The 27,547-nt window shown below is 41.7% G+C and overlaps 2 protein-coding genes across 2 annotated transcripts; both read right to left on the reverse strand.

Annotated features, from left to right (window-relative positions):
- Positions 1-3,324: 3,324 nt before the first annotated feature.
- On the reverse strand, positions 3,325-4,993 carry LOC115692946 (probable aspartic proteinase GIP2). The gene is made up of 2 exons (XM_030619928.2): positions 4,466-4,993; positions 3,325-4,152 (listed from the first exon to the last, which is right to left on the reverse strand). Exons 1-2 carry the CDS (start codon positions 4,991-4,993, stop codon positions 3,373-3,375), a joined length of 1,308 nt encoding a protein of 435 aa, XP_030475788.2. The 3' UTR covers positions 3,325-3,372.
- Positions 4,994-10,862: 5,869 nt separating this feature from the next.
- Positions 10,863-21,813, reverse strand: LOC115692935 (probable aspartic proteinase GIP2). The gene is made up of 6 exons (XM_030619923.2): positions 21,618-21,813; positions 20,607-21,434; positions 17,031-17,512; positions 16,499-16,660; positions 14,244-14,250; positions 10,863-11,515 (listed from the first exon to the last, which is right to left on the reverse strand). The coding sequence occupies exons 1-6, from the start codon at positions 21,811-21,813 to the stop codon at positions 10,863-10,865; spliced, it is 2,328 nt and encodes a 775-aa protein (XP_030475783.2).
- Positions 21,814-27,547: the final 5,734 nt, after the last annotated feature.

Raw genomic sequence — 27,547 nt, forward strand, 5'->3', positions numbered from 1 at the left:
CATACGTGGTGGATTGTGTGTAAGGCGTGAGGTTGTGTATGACCGTGAGTGTTGCTGGCCATGTGTAAGTGTGGTTTGAGTGGAACGAGGGTACGGAAATGTAGGATTGGTTGGAAAGGATCCGTCCTGAGGCGTGTACATTTACGCGGGACGATGCCGTCCCTGACGAGGTGACGATGCCCGGCCCGACGGGGTGTCGATGCCTGACGTGGTCAGAAGACCGTTGGCCTGATGCGTTTTACGTGGGCGCGGTAGAAGGAAAGTGTGTGTAGGATTCCGTCCTGAGGCGTGTACGTTTACGCGGGACGATGCCGTCCCTGACAAGGTGACGATGCTCGGCCCGACGGGGTGACGATGCCTGACGAGGTCAGAAGACCGTTGGCCTGATGCGTTTTACGCGGGCGCGGTAGTGGTGGAAAGGTTGAGAATGAGTGGGATTTGGCAAGACAAGCGAGAGGATTGTGGAAAGTGACGCATGGTGTGAGAAGCGTGCGAGTGTGTTTGTATCGCGCGATGTGATGCTTAATTATGGGGTAGAAACTGCTAGGCACGGTATGGGACGTGCCCAAGTGGTTTCTGTCTTATAATTGAGGCACGCGCACGTCTGTGAGTCCTTGCTGTGATGTGTTGGCGTGTTATTGTCTAACGTGCGAGAACGTGCGTGATGGATTCCGTGTAGGGTCGCATGTGATTGTTAGTTTGGCCGATCGTTGTGTGTTATGTGTGTTTTCGTCCGGCGGTACGTGAGTGCCTACATGGGGTTTGGGGTTGTACACTTATTGAGATTCGTCTCACGATTGTATAACCGCCACTTTCGAACCCCGCCCCTAAACCCTGGAAGTGTGCCTTTTCTTTTTGGAAGTCCGGGGAGCTACTGTTGGTGCCTGGTGGAGCCGCAGTGAGTTCCGAGAGATTCAAGCGTAGATTTAGAAGCAACCGAGGAGGAGGGCGACCCTTAGGTTTTTCCCTAGGGTGTTTTAGGGGTTGTATAACTTGGGTTATCCGATAGTGAAGTGAAGATAACCAAACCCCTGAACTTTTGTTTAAACGGTGACTGAGGATGTTAGTCTGTATTTATGTCTGTAATATGATGTTTGTATATTTGGTGTTGTATGAATATGTGGTTGCTGGATTGTTCTGTTGTTCTACCCCGTTGTTGTCATTATTTGTCCGGGGTTTTGTTATTCGCTTCCGCATGTGGCTCTGATGTTTGGGTTGGGTCGGCGACGTTCCTAGGACGTCGCATCATTTCGACCGGAGCAGGGGATGTCGCGAGCTCGTTAGGGTTCGGGGCGTGACATGATCACTATCATTGCACCTTGAGAGAGTTTCAACACTCCACCATTAGTTGTATACTTGCACCCGATGTCATCGAGTGTCCCCATATAAATAAGTTCTTCTTGAGCTCCGATTACATGCCTTAAGTCTATTAGTGTGCAATCTATCCCATTGTGCATTCAAATATGAAAATGTCGCTATTCCATAACATTGCAAGTTACGTTATTCCCCACCAAAATTCCACCACCATTGGTAATCTGATATGTAGTAGATTAGTTTTTATGAGGCATCATATTATAAAAACACCCCAAATTTGGCATCCATTTATCTATTGCCGATCCGGTAGTCACACACAAGATGACCTTCGCATCATTGGTTTTCTCTTTGGCAATATTCACCACGCTATTTGTGAAAACTACATATAAGCTCTTTTCTCACTTTTGGGCAATCTATCCTCATGTTCCCCTCCTTATAACACTCAAAAGACTTCACACAGCCCTTGTACTTTATTTGGTTTGATTTCAACCTATTTTTACCTTTGTTGCTGGACCACTGGTGTTGATGTCTACCTCGACTTACTAGTCTCCACACTACATCCTGGTTGTTCCTCCTATTAAACATGTCAATTTCTACTTTCACTCAAAAAAATGATTGCAGCGACATAATTTAAAAAAAAAACAATCAAACAAGCAAAAGCCCCAAATCAAGTCTATACCAATTGTTGGAAAAATAGTTGGGAAGCTAACAAATATTGTAATTAAATAACACAAACAACACTCCAAAATCATGAGTGAATTCTCTTCTGACTAGCAAAACCAATATCCCACAAGCTAAAATATAGCAGGAAAAAAACAACAAAAAACTTCAAACTATGATCACTATGACACATTTATCTTGAACTTTTTTTGTGACATCAAAAGCCCCAAACTATGTCCACTATGATACATTTACCCTAAATTTTTTCTTGTAACATAAAAAACCCCAAATTTGTACCTATATGACACATTTACCCTTCGTCAAGGTTCCATTAAATGATTTTTCAGCCAAAACAACGTCCTTTATATTTCACTTAAACCACGTGGGTACCATGTCAACACTGTTTGCTTTCTAGCGTCCATATATGCAAATTTTTAATGGTTCTCATTAACAAAACTTTGATAGAGAGTAAATGTGTCACACATATACAAGTTTGAGATTTTTTATGTCACAGAAAAAAGTTTAGAATAAATACATCACGGTGAGTATAGTTTAGAGTCTTTAGTGGCTTTTGCTTAATATATTAATAATAAAGAAAGTGAGCCCAAATCAGCAAGTTCGCCCGAGCATGAAGGAAACTTCCTTTTTTCTTTTTAAATTTCCGCGAGGATTTGATTTGACCGGCTTCATCTTCAGAACCCTTATTTCCTTGTTTTTCACGCACCAAAATTATAACGGCAACCATATGAAGTCTCCCAATAAATATAGGGTCGATTTTATAGTATCAAATTTAATAAATTCTTTTAAAGTGGCATGCAAACATATATATGTTGGACCAGTGGCAAAAAATATAGTCATGTTTGACTGTGCTAATAAAGTTAATGAAAAAAAATTGCCTGTTCATAGACCAACCATATGTATAGAGTGTTTAAGTCTTCGCATTTTGGTGTTGAAACTTACCCGTAAGAGGATCATATGAAAAAGCAAATCTCTATTTTCCACATTAGATCCAGCAGGTACTGTAGTTCACTGGTTAAGCTTTAATAGGAACGAGGCAATATTGTAAAAAAAACTCTAGTCCTTTGACCACTTTGAATATGGCGAACATCATGGATGATTCTAGGGAAGAAGGTGCAATAATAGCCTCAAAAGAGGTGATTCACTGATCTGTCTAAGAATTTGCCATATTTCATCAGCATATAAGTTTTAATTGAAAGCACAATGGGATAACTATGTCTGAGGCAATTTTATTATTGGCTGCGATAACCAACAGTTTGCAGCTTATTTTCACTATAATTCGCAAAATTTAGGAATACAACATTCATTTACTTTATTGATCTCTTCAAAATCCGTCACACAAGTTTGCACAGAAAGCACGAGAAACAGACAAATCCCCACTCACGCGCTGGAAGTGAAGTTGAAGTTGGAACAGGTAGTTTGCTTGAATCGAAGAGAGGAGCTAAATCCAAGCCTTGCTTTCTCCAAGTCAATCTGAACAATATTATCCTCCAATTGATATCCACCAATCACAATGGACGTTCTTGGGTTCGAACCACCGTCGACGAAACCCAAGCATATGACATCTTCCTTCACTTGCACCATCGAATTTGCTCCGAAGATCCTCCAATAAACACTGCTGCTGTGCATCACCAGATCAATGATTGGCACAGCCGGTCCCACTCTTGTGCTCGGAGTGTTCCTGGAGCTAAAGCAGTACTTGAATGGCTTAACGGACGAGACCTTAGTCAAATTCTTGGTTTCTTGTCTGAACACCTTCACAAAGGCCTTGAAGATTGATGTTTCCATCACTGTGTATGGATTAACGGTGCTGATCTTTGTCCCTCCATTGCCTTCAGTGATGTTCAGTAACGTCGTATTCAGCAGGACTGCTTTTCCATTGATCTTGATGGAGGTGAGGTTTATAAAATAGTCAGTTGATGGGTTACCCTGGAAATAGGATCCTGCAGTGCTTACCGGGTTGAGGATTAATGGGGTGTACATAAGTGACTTAGAGACCTCAACGTTAGGGAGGAACACATAAGGCCCGTCGCCAAAGAATATGACACCGTTGGAGCTTGAAGAAGAGCTCAAGCACATGGCAAATTTTTTGGGAAATTTGAGAGCAGAAGCAAATTGGACAGGGAGGGACACTTCTGATCGTCCGAGCCCGGCCATTCCCTGGAGTGCAAGAAAGTATCAATTAGTTTTGGCCAATCATATTTGTACTTCCTTTCATATGTACTGATTAGTAGCGCTAGTGCAAAGATCAAGAACCTTTTTCCAACATGTTCGACAAAACACACCAATATGTCGTGATAAAAATCACAAAAAAGACGACTCCTCTGTTCTCTGATATACTGCAATTTGCCTTATAACATGGTTAAAAAGAAAGTCCTCTCTTTTTAACCAGTATTTCATGTGTTGTAATCAAGAAGTTTGTCATGTTGTGTTCCCTTCTCGCGTCCAATCCGTCTAATCAAACTAAACTCACCAGAGCACCAGCAGAGAGGCCCCCAAGCAGCCAAGTGGCACCGCACGTGAAGACTGCCCCCGGCACCGTGACCGCCTTCCCAACCGTCCTCCCGTCGGTGGACTGGATGACGGTGGTGTCGGAGGCCATCTCGCCCATGCCACCGCTGTTGCCAAACGGTTTGTTAGTCATGTGGCTGCAGGTGTTGTTGTAGCACCCAGGAGCAGGAGGAGTGTAACATTCTGCCGTACATGCTCCCGACCCTGAAGCCGTGCAGGTTTGAGAGTCACAAGAGACTGGCCTATAGGAAGACGACAAGTACCCGCTTCCACAATCCACCCATTGGAAATTCCCACCCACATCAATGGTCAGCTTAATGGGCACAAGTGGTGTTCTTTGCTTGATTTGGGTTGTGTATTGGAGCTTTGAGGAGTCTTTGGTCACAGGAATAACTAGTGCTTTGGGCTGAGAACCAGTAGTGGCTAGGGTTTGGGAAGAGACCAAGCACAGGAGCAAAGAACATAAAATGAAACTAGAGGAAGTGGCCATTGCGAATAGAAGAAGAAAGATTAGTGGACAATGACGTTTTTTTCTTTAATTGGTGGAGATAGAATGAAAAAATCATGGCCTCTTATAGGGGTTTGAACAAAGGTACATATGCCTTTAGGCCATGTGATGTTATCTACATCCTAAATTAATTAATCTGGCACCATCAAATAAACAATTAATAAGGACAATTGGTTGAGACAAGTAGGCCACGTGATCTTATTATATATCTTATTCGTGGTGGAGCATTTTGTTAGATAATGAGCAACTAAAGTTGCTTTGTCGTCTTCTTCATAAATAAATGTCATTAATTATTGGTGAGGTACAAGTAGTCCGCTGGCACTTTCTAGTGTGAACGGGTGGACGGTACGAATAACATAATAATTGGAAAAATCCACCAGAGTTGCATTGAAATTTCACATCTTTGTTTGAAACCCAATTGACGTAGGCCTCAAAGATGTCGCATATTGTATTAGTTTATTCTGCCGACCAAATAGTTGTCGAATTGAAATACGAATCGGAAATCAAAATCTCAAATTTATTGATCTTGAATGGAGAACGGAATCGAATAGTAAGATACACTAAAATAACTAAAACTAGTTCCTGTTAACACAAAAACATATAAAATAATAGAAAAATGCAAAATAACAAGTTTTACGTAAATTCATGATCACATGCAAAGATTCTTACTTTCTAGTGCATGTTAAATATAACATAAGATATTGTAGCACATATTCATCTTAAAATCTATTACATTTAAAAATAAATACACATTTATCAAATTAACAAATTTTTTATGAAGCTATGTTAAATATAGTATACACCATGAAACAGGACAAAACCTACTTTAATTGATAGGAATATATAACAAACTATGAATCAAAAATTGATAGATCCATATCAAGTCGTTAGATTCAGTGGTGAATCAACATATGAGGGTTCAATGTTTCTTAGATTCACATAGATCATCAACGTTTGTACCTCGAACTCTAAGATATAAATCGAGAATTGTAAGATACTAACGAGGGGAAACTACACAATACCCCTCTGAATTGTGGGGTAGTATACATTAGCTCCTAAACTTTCAACTATTAAACAATACTCCCGAAATTTAATTTTGTTATAGTTGTTAGCTCTCCGTTTGTTGGAATCTTACAGTTCATAGATGGAGGAAATTTGTCTTTTACCTTAATTGCGGTAAAAAATGAGAAAAAAATAGAAAATTAAAGAATAATAAATTAACTAAATACCATTATCTGAAAAAATATATATCAATATTAATATAAAGAAAATTTGTTAAAATCTAATAAACATAGCCACTTTAGTAGAACTAAATAAAAGATTCTAGAAAAAAGAACAAACACATATTAAATAAAAAGGAAAAAAACCTTGAATAACAAAAAGGTTGAACGACAAAAATTGATCATTCATTATGTATATACGAAGGATTAATTAATGTAAAAAATGATTGATTAATATATATATATATATAGAAGAAATGATGTCCTCAGCTCATAAATCAAAGATTTCGATTAAATTATTCAAATAACTATCCTTTCCTAATAGAGAAATGATGTCCTTATAAATCAAGGGTTCTAGAGCTGCAAAACCAAGTCTTGATTCTACACCACTAGCACACGGTTTAATGGTAAGGGAATTGGGTGGGGTGCGATCGTTTGGTTTTAGGTGTTGGATTCGACTTCCATGCTCTGCAAAGAGGCAAAACAAAAGTCTGGGAGTGAGATGAGAGTTAGAGTAGGGCTGACCCAAATGAAAAAGGTGTTGATTCTATGAACCTATGATCAAAACTTCCTATTTAGAAAAAAAATTCATTCATAACCATGATTGGGGATTGATTTTGGACATGATTGACGAGGAATTTGCCTACTAGAGCTAGGGAAGAGGACGTTGCATCACTGGTTGAACCTCTCCAAATTGGCAACCATTTTCTCTCACCCTTAAACTCTTTATTTTTCGCTTTGTACGTGAGTAATTCACATAGAGGTAGAAGCGGAATTTACAAGTAGAGTGTCACTTTATAAAAGCTAATTTACCCCCTCTTTGGTTGATTGGTTGTGCCAATCATATAACATTCTCTACTCTACTGCTTGTTTAGTCGATGAGATTTGATTTTCCTAGTGCACCTACAAATTCTCACCTTCGAACATTCCGAAATTTTATTGCACCTATTATGAAGTGTACTTTAATTTTATCAGCTCCTTTCTTGATAGTTTACATTTTTGGGGAAAATGGTTCATTTCTAACAACAATTTGAGTGTTCCTTTTAATAGTCGCAGTTTACTCAACTCGATGAAAGCATTCTTTTCGCAGTCTTTCTCATTATAGTATGCCAACGCCTACTGATCATGTTGGATATTTCAATGGTTTTGAATTATTTGAAGCAATTGTTTTAAAATGTCTTTAATGGAAAGTATGATTACAATCATTTTGTAACGATTTTGTAACATTTAATTTGATTTATTTCATTATTAACTCTCCACTTTATTTGCCTATAAAGAGAATCTCCAAATCACAATAAAAACATACTAAAAATAATGAACATCATTGATGAACAAGATGACGAGGCAACCTTAGTGGAGTCGAGGAAATTAGAGTAATGAGACAAAGAAAGGTTCGATAGATGTCTCAGCCAGACACCCATGATTGCCTTTACTTTATCTACTCATCAGTCGATACTTGAATAAATTATTTCATGATAGGGAATAGAAGCACATGGCATAAAGGGCGTACATTTTGCAGAAATAAAAACCTAGGAGAAAAGTTGATAAAGGTCATTCATTATTAGCAACAGTGGCGACGACGAGGTGGCTGCTGATACTGCCATCATTCAGTCCATCGATGTGAGGATGGTCGGGAAGGCAGACTGTGTGCCAAGTCTAGTCTTCACTTGCTTAGCTGCTCGAGTGCCTCTCCACTCGTACGCTGGTGAGTTTTATGCAATTGTGCATTCAGTTGGATATGACAATGAAAATTCCATGATGTGGAAGATGAAACTCAACAAGTCACCATGTCTTCAAAATTGTTTCATAGGAATATAGGATTTGGATTACACAAATCCTTGCCACTTGAAAAAGGTTCTTTACTAATATATTATTATCTAACCAAACGAGTGATGAAGCTTATATATACACTTTTACGTGTATTGCGGAAGCGTGAACAAATGAAATGATTTGAGTAAGATATAAATTACAGAAATAAAAGCTGAACAAAACAGAGTTACGTTGGTGTTTGGTGGTATGCTTACTTGAAGGGGAGATATAGATGAAATGGTTCAGATATAATCGACAAACTTAACATTACAATCGCTCAATCACATTTACTCCCATGAGAATACGTAGGATATCTGAGTATTCGTAATCCAGAGTGTTCAACAAGTTTCCCCTACCACAATTTCTCCGGGGTCTTTCACTTGATAGTAGATGATGGAGTTCGATTAATCAAGTAATAAGCCATGTTTATTGCTTCGGTAAAAAATTCATTGTCATGTCCTACATTGTGAAAGTGTCCAATGAGCTTGCTCAATTAAAGTTTTGATCTTACGTTCTACGGCGCCATTCAATTGTGGTGTCCTAAGCACTGTGTGGTACCTCACAATCTCTTCTTTCTTGCAGAATTTGATAAAATCTTTACCATAGAATTCCATGCTCTTATTGGTTCTCAAGCACTTGATTTGTTTTACATTATATCTTCTCAACCAGTGCCTTAAACTTCTTGAATCAATCAAACACATCGAAGTTGTGTTTCAAATATTATACTTATACCTTCCTCGAATAATCCTCGATGAATATTAGCATATATTGGGCACCTCCTTTCGAAGGAATCGAAGATAGGCCCTAAACGTTTGAGTAAATGTAATCAATTAGTTGTTTGTTCGAACGAATAGCTATAATGAATTTAATCCAGTGTTGCTTCCTAATGATGCAATGTTCACACAAGTCTAGCTTCTCTATCATCTTACCCTTCAACAACCCCTTCCCACTGAGCATCATCACACTAGCATCACTCATGTGCCCTAATCGCATATGCGACATCCAAGTCAGGTTTGAGTCTCACTCACCTGATGAAACTATAGCAGGTCTTGCCTAATCTCTCCTGCTATATGATAGAGTGGATTCACCTTCTTCCTTATCAATCGCCATCACAGCACCTCGAGAGATTTTCAGCAATCTACCATTAGTAGTATACTTGTGCCCAATGTCTTCGAGTGTCCTCAAAGAAATAAGTTTTTCTTGAGCTCCAATACATGCCTCAAGTCTATCAGTGTGCAATCTATCCCATTGTGCAACTGACTTTGAACTGTCCTTATTCTCATAACCTTGTAGGTTGCATTATTCACTGTGAGAACTCTACCACCATCCACAATCTAGTAAGTAGTAAACCAGTTTTTAAGAAACATCATATAATAAGAGCGACTCTTATAGTCACACACAAAATGGCATCCGCATCATTGGTGCTCTCTTCGGCAATATTCGCCATATTGTTTGTGACATTCGGCATATCAGCTCTTTTTTTCAATTTCGAACAATCTCTCCTCATGTTCCCTTCCTTAGAACACACAAAGCACTTCATGCAGCCCTTGTACTTTTTATGGTACAACTTCGATATGTTTTTACCTCTGTTGCTTGACCACCGATGTTAATTTCTATCCCGATTCCACAACCCAAAGTTGTTCCCCCTGTTAAACATTTCAATTTCTACTTCACTCTAAATAGATTTGCAATAATAGAATTTCCAAACAACGGTTAGACAAGCTAAAGCCCCAAATCAAATCCAAAAAATCATATCCTTAGCGCTAATGCCAATTGTTGGAAAAATGATGTGGAAGTTAACGAATCTTGCAATTAAATAGCATGAGAGAGGTAAATGGCAAACAACAAAGAATATAACAGATTTACATAATTCAGTTCGAGTGCAAGTACCTACTTCACGGGGAGAGCCAGCAGCAAATAATCCGCTAAACAATTGGAGAATTACTCAGTTACAATCACTCACACGCTCAAGTATTTCCTTATCTTAAATAACACCCAAAACTCGCAGTGTTCAGCGTCACATGATTACTCGAATGTTGCAGCCACTTCTTATCTCACGGAGCAGGCGCGCACACACGAACAGCACTCCCAAATCACAAGTAAATTCTCTTCTGACCAGCAAATACAATATCCCACAAGCTAAACTATAATAATAAGGAAAGTGGCCCAAATCAGCAAGTCCATCCGAGCATGAAGGAAACTTCCTTTTTTTCCTTTTAAATTTCTGTGGGCATTTGGTTTGACCGGCTGCATCTTCAGGAATCTTATTTCGTTGTTTTTCACGCACCAAAAAGAAAACGGCAACCATCCGAAATGAAGTCATGTTTGACCGTACTAATAAAGTTGACGAAAAAAATTGCCTATTCATAGACCAACCATATGTTTATAGTGTCAAGTCTTCGCATTTTGATATTGAAACTTACCCGTAAGACTATCATATGGATAAGCAAATTTCTATTTTCCACATAAGATCCAGCAGGTACAGTTCACTGGTTAAGCTTTAATAGGAATGAGGCAAATATTGTGAAACAAACTCTAGTCCTTTGACCACTTTGAATATGGCGAACTTCATGGATGATTCACTGATCTGTGTAAGATAAAACCATATTTCATAAACAAATAAGTTTTACAATGAAAGCACAATGGGATGATTATCTCTGAGGCAATTTTATTTTTGGCTTTGGCTGCGATAACCACAGTTTGCAGCTTATTTTCACTAAATTCGCAAAAAATAGGAATACAACATTCGTCCAATTCATTGATCTCATCAAAATCCATCATGCAATTTGGATAGAAACCGCAGCAAACAACCAGATTCAGAATCACGCGCTTGACGTGAAGTTGAAGTTTTTTTTTTTGGTAAGGTCCGTGAAGTTGAAGTTGGAACAGGTAGTTTGCGTGAAAAGAAGAGAGGAGCTAAATCCAAGCCTTGCTTTCTCCAAGTCAATCTGAACAAGATTATCCTCCAATTGATAGCCACCAATAACAATGGATGTTCTTGGGTTCGAACCGCCATCGACGAAACCCAAGCATATGACATCTTCCTTCACTTGCACCATTGAATTCGCTCCAAAGATCCTCCAATAAACACTGCTGCTGTGCATCACCAGATCAATGATCGGAACAGCTGGTCCCACTCTTGTGCTCGGAGTGTTCTTGGAGCTAAAGCAGTACTTGAATGGCTTAACGGACGAGACCTTAGTCAAGTTCATGGCTTCTTGTCTGAACACCTTCACAAAGGCCTTGAAGATTGAGGTTTCCATCACTGTGTAGGGATTAACAGTGCTGATCTTCGTCCCTCCGTTTCCTTGAGTGATGTTCAGTAAGGCCGCTCTCAGCGGGACTGCTTTTCCATTGATCTTGATGGAGGTGAGGTTTATGAAGTAGTCGGTTGATGGGTTACCCTCGAAATAAGATCCTGCAGTGCTTACTGGGTTGAGGATTAATGGGGTGTACATTGTAGAAAAAGACTCTCCTTTTTGTATTCAATGAATATTTTTTCTGTACATTTACAATGCTCAATCCTATTATATATATAGGACATATGACAACCCTAATTAGGAGATATACAATAGGAAGGATTCTATACTATGAAGAAATCTATACAATAAAAATGCCTAACAAATAGGCTAAAATAGCTCACGACCACACTCCCCCTCAAGTAGGTGCAAAGATGTCTTTGATACCCAACTTGATAAGTGAGCAATGAAATTCTCTACTTGATGAGCCTTTGTCAATATATCGCCTAACCTGGTCTTCGATTTGACAAATGGTAAGCGGATCACTTTTGCCTCCAAATTCTCTTTGATGAAATGTCTGTCAATCTCCACATGTTTGGTTCTATCATGCTGAACTGGATTATGAGCAATGTTTATGGCTGCTTTATTATCACAAAACAATTTGATTTCCAAACTTGGTGGATACCCGAGCTCAGTTAGCAGCTTCCGAAGCCATAGAAGTTCGCATAACCCCTTTGCTACACCTCTGAATTCAGCTTCTGCACTAGACCGAGCTACAACCTTTTGTTTCTTACTTCTCCATGTAACAAGGTTGCCTCCCACAAATGTAAGATACCCTGATGTAGACCTCCTGTCTGTCACACTTCCAACCCAATCTGCATCTGTGTAACCTTCTATTTCAAGGTGGCCATTCTTTGCAAATAGCAACCCCTTTCCTGGGGCTGACTTCAAATATCGAATGATGCGCCACACAGCACTCATATGATCCTCACTAGGTGCATGCATGAACTGACTCACCACACTTACTGCATGAGCAATATCAGGACGTGTATGTGATAAGTAAATCAATCGACCTACTAACCTTTGGTATTTCTCTTTATTAGTAGGCGTCTGATCAGGGTACTCTCCAAGCTTACAGTTTTGTACCATAGGAGTGTCTGCAGGCTTGCAATCTAGCATGCCAACTTCGGTCAAAAGATCAAGAACATACTTCCGCTGAGACAAGTAAATCCCTTCCTTTGACCTAGCAACCTCGATTCCCAGGAAATATTTCAGACCTCCCAAGTTCTTCATCTCAAACTCCCTAGATAATAATTCCTGCAGTCTTATAATCTCTGCACTATCATTGCCTGTAATAATCATGTCGTCTACATATATGATAAGAGCTGTCATTCTTCCTTGAGCACCTTTTAAGAACAAAGTATGATCTGAGTTACTTTGGGAGTATCCATACCCTTTCATAGCTGAGCTAAAGCGACCAAACCATGCACGAGGGGACTGCTTCAACCCATACAATGATCTTTCTAGCTTACAGACCATGTTCGGCTTATCTGCGCATCTATATCCAGGTGGAAGCTCCATATAGATCTCATCCTCTAAATCTCTATGAAGAAATGCATTCTTCACATCAAATTGATGCAAAGGCCAGTCCAAGTTTGCAGCCAGAGATAACAACACTCTTATAGTGTCTAACTTTGCAACTGGAGAGAATGTTTCTTGATAATCCACCCCATAAGTTTGTGTATACCCTTTAGCTACCAGTCGCGCCTTATACCTCTCAATAGTGCCGTCTGCCTTATGTTTGACTGTGAACACCCACCTACATCCAACCGGTTTTTTATCCTCTGGTAGTTCCACAAGTTTCCAAGTTCGATTTTTCTCCAACGCCTCCATCTCTGCCTCCATCGCTTGAAGCCATTTCGGATCCTTCATGGCTTCTTCAACCCTGTTTGGAACTTGAATTGACGAAATCGTAAACACGAGGCTTGTAGTGGTGTGGACAGCCTCTTGGCAGACACATAGTCTGCAATAGGGTATCGAGACTGGCGGTCCTCTACATCTGGAGAATATCGATTCGGTGGTTTACCCCTATTATGCCTATCGGGTAGCTTATAACCAGTAAGCACATCAGTATCTTCAAAAGAATCAAGTACAGTAGAAGTACTTACCTCAGGTACATTCTCAGGAGCTTGGAGTGATACTAAAGAGTGCGAAGAGGGCGAAGACAAGGAGGGTTGTTGCAGCTGTGCATCTGTTGACACATGTTCGGACCCATGCCGTAATTCAGTGTTGTCTGGTTGTGCAGCCTCAGAATCATGCGGCAGTAGCTCAAAATCTTCAGTCTTAGCAGCCTCAGAATCACGTGGCCGTGCGCACCCATCCGTCGCTCCTGCAATTCCTACCTCCCACCAATGTCTGGTTCTACAACTAGTCTCCCCCTGAACAGGACACTGGGGGTAAGGAAAATAGGACTCCGTCTCGATAAATGTTACATCCATGGTGACATACGTGCGCTTCCCGGCAAGATCATAACACCGATACCCTTTCTGAGAAGGGCCATAACCAAGAAACACACATTTGATTGCACAAGGGTCAAGTTTGGTCCGCTGATTTTTGTGAAGATGGACATAAGCGACACACCCAAACACCTTAGGAGGCAATGTAAGCACCGAAGGAAGAGACACATGGGCAGCAAGTGCTTGCATTGGCGTGCGATAGCTCAGAATGCGAGAAGGCATGCGATTCAATAAATGAGCAGCTGTGACTACGGCAGAATCCCAAAAATGATGGGGAACATGGCTACCCTCCAAGAGTGCTCGAGTGGTTTCAAGAAGATGGCAATTCTTGCGCTTAGCAACACCATTCTGCTGAGGAGTCTGAGGGCAAGAAGTTTCATGTATCAAACCATGTTCTTGAAAATAAGCTACAAGAGGTTTACTTAAGTATTCGCCACCATTATCAGACCTGAGAACTTGAAGTTTGGTCCCAAACTGAGTCTGAATCATATGGTGGAAAGTCCGAAAGATAGCTTCAGCCTCATTCTTATGTTTCATCAAATATAGTCAAGTCATACGTGTGCAATCATCAACAAAGATGATAAACCATCGAAACCCAGATACAGTAGTAATAGGAGACGCACCCCATACATCATAATGAATTAAGGAAAAAGGAGTAGAACTTATATTCAAACTGGGAGGAAAACAAGTGCGATGGCTCTTTGCCAAAATACATGTATCACACTGAAAACTAGAGTTCGATAGACCATGAAATAACTTGGGAAACAAATGCCGTAAATACCCAAAGGATGGGTGACCTAACCGACGGTGCCATAACCAAAGTTCCTTCTCTTGAGCTAACTGTCCACGAGAATGATAGGTCCGTCTAGAAGTAATTTCATCCACGAAATACAGCCCCTCCCTCTTAGTACCACGCCCAATAATCTCCTTCGTGAGAATGTCCTGAAACAGGCAAAAATCAGGGTACATAAGCACAACACAGTTCAACTCACTAGTAAGTTGTCCAACTGATAATAGACGATTAGACAATGAAGGAACAAGCAAGGTATGAGATAGAGAGAGAGAAGGCGTGACAGACACACGCCCAGCAGCCGTCACAGGAAAGCTATATCCATTAGCATTGTAAATATGATCTCGACGTGGTGTAGTAGATGTAAGAAGATCACCAGATTCCGAAGTCATATGATCTGTAGCGCCCATGATGACCATCACCATGTCCATTAGCAAAGACAAACCCACAATTACCTTCAAGAGATTCGGCATTAGCAGATTCAGGCTCCATGGGAATTAATGACAAGCCGCTAGTCACTAAGGAGGCTTGCCCTCCATTTCGCCCCTTTTGGGAGCCCTATTTCTTCTTCTTGGTCTGAAAATCATCCCACCAGTCCGGATAACCATGCAGTTTAAAATAAGATGATGCTATATGTTTAGGATTCCCACAGTGAGAACATCCCTCGGATTGAATTGGCATACCAGGTTTAGGGCGAGGTCCCCGGGTAGAAAGCACTAACTGATCACCCTTGCCCCGCTGTGACACCATGGCGGAACCAGAGGTGACCTCGTCAGGAGTGGAAAGCATGACAGATTGGTGCATATCCTCTCGCCTGACTCGGGCATAAGCTTGCTCAATAGTGGGAAATGGATCCATCTTCATAACATCAGCACGAACATTATCCAGGCGGTCATCGAGACCATCCAAAAAAGTATAAACTCGATCATCATGGACAATGGCATTGTACCTCAGAATATTGGCAGGACATTGCATAGGATTAGGACGGCGGAAATCAATCTCACGCCAGAGCCCTTGAAGATCATTGTAATATTTCTCGATGGGTCCACCGCCTTGCTTCAATCGAGAAACCTGCCTCTTAATATCATAGATTTGGGAGGTGTCAGATCCATCAAAAAAGGTTGTTGCCACAGCATCCCATACGGCTCTGGCAGTAGGAAACCGAATAAAGTTTGGTATCAAGGCTGGGTCTATAGAATTGATAAGCCAACCTTTCACCGTAGAATGATCGGTCTTCCATTGTCTAAAAAACGGATCAGTAGGAGAGGGCTCAAGAGAATCACCATTCAAATAGCCTAGTTTGTCTTTGCCCGAGACATACATCTCAACAACCTGGGACCATACGCCATAATTTTTGCCATCAAGCTTGATAGCAATCGGTGCAATATGAGGTTCAACGCGTGGCGGCACGGCTTGCTGGGTCAAGAGCTGCTTCATCGCAGCGGTCAGGTCTGCCAGAATGGCAGTAGCAGAGGCACTAGCATCCGCTTGGTCAGTTGTAACACTCGACTGTTCGTCGGCCATGAGATCAGCTTCGCAAACTGAATTGCGACGAAGAAGATCGGGCAAGACGCACGTCGGACGGCGCAATAGAGAAAGAAAGCGAGCCCAAAAAAAATTTTCAATGGCAGTAGCGGGACCGCCGTAGTCGATGATTGACGTACAGTACCCCAAGGATCAAACCCTAGGGCTCTGATACCATGTAGAAAAAGACTCTCCTTTTTGTATTCAATGAATATTTTTTCTGTACATTTACAATGCTCAATCCTGTTATATATATAGGACATATGACAACTGTAATTAGGAGATATACAATAGGAAGGATTCTATACCAGGAAGAAATCTATACAATAAAAATGCCTAACAAATAGGCTAAAATAGCTCACGACCACATACATGAGTGACTTAGAGACCTCGACTTTAGGGAGGAACACATAAGGTCCGTCACCAAAGAATATGACACCATTGGAGCTTGAAGAAGAGCTCAAGCACATGGCAAATTTTTTGGAAAATTTGAAAGCAGAAGCAAATTGGACAGGGAGCGACACTTCAGATCGTCCAAGCCCGGCCATTCCCTAGAGTGCAAGAAAGTATTAATCAGTTTTCGCCTATCATATTTGTGCGTACTTCCATAGGTACTGGTTAGTAGTGCTAGAACAAAGATTAAGAACCTTTTGCCAACATGTTCAACAACGCACACTGATGTGTCGTGATAAAAATTACAAGAAAGAAAATTCCTCCGGTTTTTCATGTATTATTGACTGATAATTCTACTTTTAAAGCACAGATAGCCTTATGAATACTGATAGAGAGATAAACAACTCGTCTGTAAACGTGTTAAAAAGAAACCTCTTTGTTTTTTCAACCAGTATCTCATTTGTTATATATGCGATTTGTCATGTGTTCTTTTGTCGTGTATCGACTGTTTAATCATAGGAAACTCACCAGAGCACCAGCAGACAGGCCCTCAAGCAGTGAAGTTGTACCACACGTGAAGACTACCGCTGACACCACAACCGCCTTCCCGACCGTCCTCCCATCAGTGGACTGAACAACGGTGGTGTCGGAGGCCATCTCGCCACCGCCGATGCCTATGCTGCTAAACGGGTTGTTAGGGATGTGGCTGCAGGTGTTGTTGTAGCACCCGGGTCCAGGAGGAGAGTAACATTCTGTCTCACAAGCACCTGACCCTGAAGCCTTGCATATTGGAGAGTCACAAGAGACCGGCCTATAGGAAGATGAAACATACCCACTTCCACAATCCACCCACTGGAAAATCCCACCCACATCAATGGTCAGCTTAATGGGAACAAGTGGTGTTCTTTGCTTGATTTGGGTTGTGTATTGGAGCGTTGAGGAGTCTTTGGTCACAGGAACAACAAGTGCCTTGGGCTGAAAACTTGTGATGGCTAGGGTTTGGGAAGAGACTAAGCACAGGAGCAAAGAACAGAAAATGAAACTAGAGGAAGTGGCCATTGTTTTTTTTTTGGTAAAGGGGAAGTGGCCATTGTTAATAGAAGAAGAAAAGATAAGTGAATAATGATGCTTTTCTCTAGATTGGTGGAGATAGAAGGAAGAGATCATGTCCTCTTATAGGCGTTTGAATAGAGGTATATGCCTTTAGGCCATGTGATCTTATCCTTTATCACGAATTAATTAATCAGGCGCCAACAAATAAGCAATTGATAAAGGCGATGGCTGAGACATCCGTCAAACTCTTTCTTTGTCTCACAATTGAGAAACGGGGTCGATTTCTTTGACTTGGCCCTCAAAAGTTCGTCAAATTCGTAGTGGACAATATGCAATTAGTAATGAGCACTAATGTTGCTTCGTCGTCTTTTCAATGAATAATTCATTGTCATTGATTATTAGTGAGGCGACCAGTACGCGTTGCCAATATCTAGTGAGAACGAGATGACGGTGTTGATAACATACGAATTAAAAAAAATTCCACCAGAATTGCATTGAAATTGCACCTCTTTATCGATCTATATGGACATAATAACAGGGATAATTACCAAAAAAAAGTTCTAAATTTATTGCATTTATGCCAATTCAGACCTAAACATTTCAATTGTGCCAATTTAGTACTAAACATTTTCAGGTTTTGGCAATTGAGTTCATATGGCTAATTTTGGCAAGAAACTGCTGAAGTGGACACCGGTCAATTTATATGATACGGTTGGCGCTAACGTGGTCATTGTTAATAGAAGAAAGATTAGTGGATGGGGATGCTTTTTCTTTCTTGATTGGGGGAGACAGAAGGAAGAGATCATGGCCTCTGATAGGAATTAAACTAGTGGTATATGCCTTTAGGCCATGTGATCTTATTCTAGGTCAAGAATTAATTAATCGGTCAGCAAATAAGCAATTAATTAATACGCAACTAACGTTGCTTCGTTGTCTTGTCCATGAATAATTCCTTGTCATTGATTACAGCTGAGGCGACCAGTAGGCGCAGGCACTCTCTAATGAGAACCAGACGACGGTGGGAATAACATAAGATTTATCGATCTTTCGTGGACATGATACCATCACCGACCATTTGTCTTCTTTTAGTCCGGTGACAAAAATATGAGGTTTTGTCTGAAACCTGATTGACTTAGACTAAAATGCATGAAACCCTTCCCAACATAAGTTCATCTTTCGCTGGATTAGACAAAGTTTACATAGAATAAGAGAGGGAACATCATCAAGTAGAGCTCATCAAAACATCCAAAGCCAATTCAAAGGGAATCGAAATATCTCTTTTTTAGTAATATACAGAAATGGAAATTATATATATATATATATATATAAAACTTTCGGCTATTGAACTCTCACCATTTAGGGTGCAATATTTCACTGCTTCGCCTAGTAGCACGATGCTTGTATTGCTCTCCCACAACCCTGTTTTCACGGTTTAGGTTGCTCCCATTTTGCTCGCCGCTGTTACGGGAATTGCTTTTGCTTACGTTTCCCCTGGCTACTAAGATGTTTCAATTCGTTAAGTTGTATCTTGCCTGCTCATGGATCAACAGCACTTCCAAAGGCTGACCAATTCCAGAATCTCCGGATCTATGCTTATTTTCAACTCCCCGAAACATTATGTCGATTACTACACCCTTCCTTGTCTATGGGTGCCTACATATCCACCGTAAGCATTTCCTCATTTGAACCTCGCCCTTCACTTTAAGGCTATGCCATCATAAGGTGCTTCTAAATGTAAGGATCTTATCAACATCCATGAATGAGAAATTATAGGTCGAACTGTCGAAAAGGAAAAATTGGGTGTTACTTTCCTTAAAAGCACATGTCCAAAAGATTAAAAATCCTAAACTAATATTATCATAATTTAACGTCAAATGTATTATAGCAGGAAAAGCTTACATATTTTAAGACAGTTTTGCTCATCCCGTATTCTCCCTTTCTTTAGTAGTGCAACTTTCAATATTTTTCATCTGGACCTGATTACATTTCTTTTTTTCCAAAAAGAATAAGGATTTGATTATGTCGGTACAGAAGTTTAGGACTCAATTGCTTTCGTACATGAAGCCGAGAACTTAGAGTAAATGTGTTCCATTTATAAACTTAAAAAAAAGGGTCATAGACGTAACTTTCCGAATTTTATGGGCAGAAACAGATGGATATAACAACTACAAGACTCAAAAGCAAACGTTCGAAGTTGGAGGATTAAATTTGACCCAAAAAAAAGTTGGAGGCTTATAAATACGTTAAAACTCGTGCTGGACACTGGACAATGGTCCTTGAAAGAATATGGGGACGTGAGAAATTGGACTGTATTTGAGAGGTTTTTGAGTCTTGCTCTTGTCTCTTAGTTGTAAGCCTATTGAGGGATGATCATAGTATTATTAGAGCATAATATCCGGCCATTTGTCAACCCACAAGAAAAAATGTTGTACTTTGGAAAGAGACAATTGTCTTTGGGATAGACAAGGTGTGGGAGGGACTCTTTATAATAGTTACACAATTTACAAATGAAACGTATAAAAATATGTGGAAAGATAAAAGAAAAATAGAAATTCAAGATTTGAAATCCTTCGAGAAAGATTGTTGTCGGACAGAATTGTTAACTTACGCATTTGCTCGTGGATTCAATAATTCGTTCTTCTGAAGTTGGTATACGGTTTTATTTAAGCAAAATGTTTATAATAGTTCTTTTCTTTGGCTCAGAGCAAGATTTCTACTTGTTAATCCAACGTGCAAAAATATTATTTGCTTTTCATTAAAGTTCTTTGAATCAATGTCCGTTGCACAAGTACAAAGTTTTTGGGCAAAAGTTGCGCCAAACGCCTGAAATTGAGATCCTTAAAAATGGGATGTGTCGTCGCTTTAGACGATAGAACAGATGATCATACGCAAATGCTTTCGTTACATGAGACTTTCCCAGACAGAGAGTTGGTCTAGGACATGGGCACTTTATTTTGCATACAAGAAAAGGCACGTAGCTCGTTCTTTATGATCGAACTTCCCTTGAGAAGCAAAGAAATGCTCAAGGCCGAACGGTGAAATCGAAGTTACCACATGAGCTCCCAAAGGAGGACAAGGAAGAGCTGAACCCCAATCTCGACTGGACCAAATCAAATTGCAACATTATATTCTCCATTTGGTACGTCCCGATCACCACTGCATGCTCCGCCCTGTGTCTGCCGTCGACAAATGCCAAGCACGCTACATTGTTGTCCACTTGTTTCAGTAGATTAGATTCGTGAATAGTCCAGTACCCCCCATCTCCTAGCACTAGATCAATTCGAGGAATGCTCTCGTCCTTCTTCTGTCGCGTGACATTCGTCTTGAAGCAAAAGTCGAATGGACTCACCTTCTTCCCTCGAGGGATGCCTTTCAGAGCCTTCTTGAATTCTCCTATGAAGACACTATAAATGTCACTCCTAAGGGTAGTGTACGGCAGTGTAGTACTGAGCTTCACGCCTCCATTTTTGTCAAGCGCAAACATGTTCGCTGGAGCCCTAATGGCCTTTCGGTTGATCGATATCCCCGTCACATCGATAAAATATCCCAGCGTTGTGGGATTCTTCATCAATGGGGTGTAGGAAAGTACGCTTGAAGCATCAAAGTTTGCCGGAGGTTCAAGATAGTATGGACCGTCACCGAAGAAAATGACTCCTTGATCATCAGTTGAGCTCGAGAGGCAAAGGGAGAATTTCTGTGTAATCTCGTGGATATCTTTGGTAAATTGATATAGTAGAGAGAGAGTGGACCACGACAATGAAGCAACACCGATTGCTTGTGCTGGAAGAGATTGCAAGAGAGATGATGGAGCAGACAAGACATACCGATTGAAGTACTGTATCCTGTATTCAGAGAGAGATCTACCGGCGGTCCAATATACTGTGAGAACATTGAGACTCAAATAAGATGAGGCACATGACCCGGAGATCGGGTTCACAGGTGTGTCACAGCAAGAGAACTGGCCATCTGTGCTATTCGTCTAGGGGCATAGCGGAGAGATGTAACTGCGAGTGGTCAGGAACTTGGGCTCGCCACAAAAGACCGTGGGTTGCGGCGAATCACATAGGTTCCAGATGAAAGGGGCGTCAAGATCAACAAGATATTGCTCGGACGGGTTCAGCGTGAGGGTGATGGTGTGGAGGGAACTGTTGGGGTCCCTGTGGAGGGACGTAACTTGAGTGTGAAAAGGTTGAGCCAAGACTTCCAGGGACGAAAGACCCAACACGAAGATGAGCAAAGCAAGCATAAGATTGCACATTCTGGTCAACTTTTGGTATGTCAATTAGTTGACACATGACATTGATGATTGAGAAGGGGAGATTTTATGGAAGAAAAGCATTGTCTTTTCAGCTTCATCGAGGGCTTTATGATTCTTAATCAGAAGGTAAAGATACTAGATTTGAGTAAAGTTCAGACACCAAATAACAAGTGCATCTGAACTGATCGGATCATGTGCTTTAGTACACAATGTATGGGAGACATTGTACCTTGGTGTAGATTTCCCCTAGATTGAGAAGGAGCTCGTTGGATTTTTGCCTTAGCTGTGTGCAATATGGCGTTCTTAGTACTCAATCCTCATGCATTACATCGACTCACTCGCTTTTTTCATCACTCATGTGCAAGATGGAGTTCTTGTACTCATGCATTGCTTTGACCACCCACTAAAGAGCAGAAAGTACAAATTAAAGGTGACGATCTAGTCTAAATCTAAATGCATGGAGTCGCGATAGAGCTAGCCTAGGCCAACAAACATTTCGGCAGATAACATTGATAGTTATGATATTTTTTTGACAACTTTGATGATTTTGGGATGTAAAAGATGCATTTTAATGTCAAATTTGATGTGCATAACACTTAACAGGATAATTACCATATCTAAGGTTATCCAAGACCAACTGACCGATTCGACGGCAAGTGAGCCGGTCCAAACTTGGAAATACTGCCAAGTTCCGACCGAACGAGGCTTAATATCGATCGTAACCTGCATAGATTCATCAATGTTGCCATCAACTCCATTTGTTCTTTTTTTCATCTAATTACCTTTTTCGTATATACTATATCATTTAACGGATATTTACCCTATAACGGTAAAACACACTTTCATCCATGTCGCTTGAGCCCTTCGCTTCCATTGCGTATCTCCAAAAATTCCTCAGCTCGAATTTTTACATATCTATCTCGAAAAATTTCATGAATCATTTGAGCTCACACAAAGAAACTCAAAGCATAATTAACAGACGGTGTTCGAGTGATCTTGATACCCATTGACTTGGAGAAAGATTCATCACGAGAGCCGATTAGATTTTTGTGTCACGCCCTCTCTTGTTAAAATTGACAGAAATTATAAAGAAGGAAGAATGTTGGAAATTTGTGTATTCTGTCTTATGTATTATGCACATGTACATACCACTATTTATAGTACAGAAGGAAATCAAAGAAAGAATAAACATGATACATTTTCCTATTTTATCTCGATTGATCAAATCAATTAATCTTCAATCTCCGTGATTAGAATCGGAGTCAAGCATCAAATCATATCTTTCTCTAACACTCTCCCTCAAGCTGGCGGCTTGTATATGTCAAAGACGCCCAGCTTGCTTAGTAGATACGGATGCTGTCTCTTGCACAAAGGCTTAGTGAAGATGTCTACAGGCTGTTCCACAGTTCCAATTCCTCGAGTTGTAACAATCCCTTCTTGAATTTTTTCTCAAGTTAAGTGACAGTCAACTTCTATATATTTGATCATTTCATGAAAAACTGGGTTTGCTGCTAATTTTAGTGCTGCATCATTGTCACAAAATAGTTCACTTTGTCCATCAATTTGTACCCCAAGATCCAATAGCAAACCTCGTATCCAAACTATCTCACAAATAGTTTTTACCATAGCTCGATATTATGACTCAGCTGATGATAAAGACACAGTTAATTGTTTCTTTGTCTTCCATATAACATATATCGGGCCTGGTCATGGTGAGATAAATTAATTTCCCCACGAGTAGCTAATATCCTAATGGATCTTTAAGTGGTGGGTTGTAACGTCCTTATCTTACCTCGGGGTTATTAATTTGACATTACAGGCTTGTCACCGTCCCGTTTCTTTCATCTGATTATTAAGCACATGCGGAAACGTGTATAAACAAATTCCCATAATAACAGCTGGAAATCAAGGAAAGCATAACAGATAAGACAAATTATTGCCATTTTACTTAAATATATTTTACAAGCCCTTTTTTCCACAGGCCGTTCCACGTACAAATCATATCTCAAGCGAAGGCCGAGGTTAATCCTAGCTCCTTTATGTCATCCTCCATCTTACAAATCTGAAAAGGAAAACAACGGGGGATGAGTCGGGGAGACTCAATGAGTAAATTCACTAATATTTTGTGCAGGATGATGCCTCGTCGTTGTACTAACGCATATAAATATTTTCCCCGACTTATGTCGATGGCAAATCAATAGCAAAGACTTTGAACTTGCCCTTGCTATGTTCACATGGAAACTCACATTTATCCGGTCACATAAATTCAGCACACATATAGAATTCATTTATTACATACCGGCATACATATAAGATTCATTTATCGTCATCTTGACTCAATAAGGGCATCCCGACTCAATCGAGGCATCTAGCTTCATGCTAGGCATCTTGGCTCAACCAAGGCATCCTGGCTCAACTAAAGCATCCCGGGGCTAGCTCACCCCAGGCATCCGGGCTCAACCAAGACATTCTAGCTCAACTAGGGCATCCCGGCACTAGTTTACCGAGGCATCCAGGCTCAATCCAAGCATCCCGGGGCTAGTTTACCGAGGCATTGTCGCCAATGTAACGACAATCTTCTTCTTTTATTTAGTGATCACACATCATGGGTCACACAAGCCTGTTTATTATCTTGATTTCATTAGTCCATGCAATCAAGCCCGAAGGCGTGCCGTGCTTGTGTAATCGTGATCTCTAGAACATTCGCCAAACATGGGGGTCGCGGTTGAGGGAATGTGGTTCGGTCCGCCATGCCGAGCACCGGCTCGAAGCCAAACTTGGCCTGGATCTACACACCTCAATGTAAACCCGCACCAAGCCGAACTCGTCCCATTATGCCACAACATGAGTATGAGACCATACGACACCCTGTTTCGTGACTCGTACGTGCCTTGACTTACGATTATGAAGCAAAATAATAAGCACTCATGCAAACATCGAGCATCACAGACACGGTCATTGCTCGAGCCAAACTCGTAACACCACGTCCTATCCTCTTATAAATCAACAAGCACGGATGAGAACATTAAGCATGGTAACAAGCGATGCGTGCAACATCGAGACAAACATCAACACGCAAGTCTCAACAAAGGCTCGGATGAGAACTCAAGCCAACAACGCATCATAACTTCCTATTCCAAGATTAGGGAATCCACTTACATGCCGCGTTCCAACCACGTAACATGCTACCCTATCCAAGTGTTAGGAAATTCACTCACCTATAATCACAAGAAAACGTCTACGGCGGTCGGCAGCGGCAAATGACGAGAGGGAGAGAGAGAGAGAGAGAAGTGTTTGGCATGAGGGTGAGAGTTGAGAGAGAGGCGAGGAAGTGGTATGTGGTAACTAAGGGGGGAACCAAGCCTATTTATAGGCAATTCACTAACTTGTTCACCAAGTTTAAGAGTCAAAGCTTGCTCCCCAAGTTCTTGACTCTCTAAACTCTTCCAAGTCAAAACTTGCTCCCCAAGTTCTTGACCATTGTTGACACCTATTTTTAATTTGCCCAAAATTAATTACACAAAATTTAGGAGTTAATTTTCATTAATTCCTAAAATAAAAAAATATTTCTATTTAAATGCATTGCATATAGGAATTAGGCATATTTGCATTAATAGGGCCTATTTGAGCATATTTTCCTAATTAATCCTTAAAAAAAAAAACCGAGTCGGGCCGGGTTGAGGCTGGGCCGACCCGGCCCTTTTCGTTTTTCTTCCTTTCCCCCGGCGTGGGCTTGGCCCACTTTTCTTTTTCTTTTTCTTCCCGCGCGAGCTGGGCCCGGCCTGGCCCAGCTCCCTTCCTTCTTCCCCCTCGCCAAACCGTCGTTCTCCTTCCCCCTGTTCTCCTCTGTCATTGACGCAAGAGGCGACGAGCGGCCGAGCGTGGCCGTCCTGCCCCATCCAAATGAGCAAGATCGGGGCAAGACGCTACGGACCGGCCATTAAGGCCGTCCCCTTCTCCCCGTTTCCCGATCTCTCTTCTTTCTCTCTCTCTCTCTCCTTCTCCTCTCGTCTCGCACATTGAACGGCCCCTTCGCTCGCACCGGCTCGCCATAGCCACGAAAGTCGTGGGGTGGCGTAGGCCGGTGCAGGCCATCGTCACGCCGACGCGGCCGGGCCCAGACTCGTCGTCGTCGGCTATGAAAGACAGAAAGAGAGAGAGAGAGAGACGGTCGGCCATTTTGGAGAAAAAACACAGAGAGAGCGTAAGAGTGGAGCCGAGAGAGAAAGGGAGCTTTCGGCGGCCACCGCGCCTCAGCTTCAGCCATCCATCCCCGCCGCCAAGCCGACGGCGGCGACACAGAGAGCCAGAGAGCCTAGGTCGGCCGTTTTGAACAAAAACATGGAAAGAGAGAAAAACCGAGAGAATGAGAGATTGGGTGTGCTTTTTCCCGTTCTTTTGGCTCACGGGTAGGAGAGTATAGTCGCAGGAGTCCCCCCCCGGCGAGCTAGAGCCGCCGGTGATCCGCCGAACCGACGTCGCCGACCGGATCGGATTCGCGGCCATTTGAGAGAGAAAAACAGAGTAGAGAAAGACAGAGAGAGAATAGAGAGGGAGAGAGTGAGTTTAGAGCGTACCGAGATCACGCCGGAGTACGAGCGAGAACCAGCAGCGTCGCCATCGCCCCCCCCGACCCGCCGGAAGCCTCCCCAGCACGCGCCATCGACCGGTGAGTCGTCCCCGGCCCGAATCAAGCCTGTTTCTCCCTCGTTTTTGCTCCCGGTTTGCCGGACCCGCGCCGGGCCGCGCGAAGTCCGTGCCCATACCGCCGTCCCCACCGTCCGCAAGCGCTGCCGCCAAAGGTAAGAACGGGTTTCCCGAGGACGGTGGGGCCTCAAATGTCGGAACCTCCCGTTTTTGATCGCGCACACCCGGTGTTCGACAAAATGCCTCAAAGAGGCCGGTTTTTAATTCGGTCGCCGGCCGGCGAGCGGCGGTCGAACGGCGACCCAGGTGGCCGGCGAGGCTTGGTGGCGTTCCCAGAGGCCGGTTTTAGGCCGGCGGAGGTCTGGGTCGGTCGGCGGACGGCGAATTTTGGCCCCGCCGGCGCCCCCGCGTGTCTGTACAGGCGGGGTTGACCCGACCCGGGTCAACCGATCCGACCCAGGTCAATGACCCGGGTCGGATTCGTTGACCCGGGTCGGTTCCGACCCGGACCGGGTCCGCGACCCGACCCGAATCAACTGATCCGACCCGGGTCAACCCCCCGGGTAGGATCTGTTGACCCGGGTCGGTTCCGACCCGAATCGGGTCCGCGACCCAACCCGAATCAACTGATCCGACCCGGGTCAACCCCCCGGGTAGGATCCGTTGACCCGGGTCGGTTCCGACCCGGATCTGCGACCCGACCCGGTTTAATATTACATTAATATTAATATTTTTATTTTATTTTATTTTATTTAAAAAAAAGATAATTAAAAAAAATTAATTAAAAAAATTTTATTTACTTATTTATTTATTCATTTTTCTCTTTTTTTTTCTTCTGTACTATTATATATATATTTTCGAAAAAAAAAATAAATTTCAAAAAATTTTAAAATTTTTGTTTTCTAATTATGTTATATCTAAGTGTTTTAATTTATTGTTGTATTATTATGCATGTTATTGTCTTGTTTAAATTAGACAATTCTGAGGTTGTGTGGTAGTATTTTGCATGTTAATTTTATTACTGTTATGCATGTTTTTAATACAATTCCATGAGCTGTTGTGTTTTTTAATGTCATCTGACTTAGTT

Source organism: Syzygium oleosum, unplaced genomic scaffold (assembly GCF_021117445.2).
Source record: "Syzygium oleosum isolate NSW1041296 unplaced genomic scaffold, Sole_v2.1 Sole_v2.38, whole genome shotgun sequence".
Taxonomy (NCBI): Eukaryota; Viridiplantae; Streptophyta; class Magnoliopsida; order Myrtales; family Myrtaceae; genus Syzygium; species Syzygium oleosum.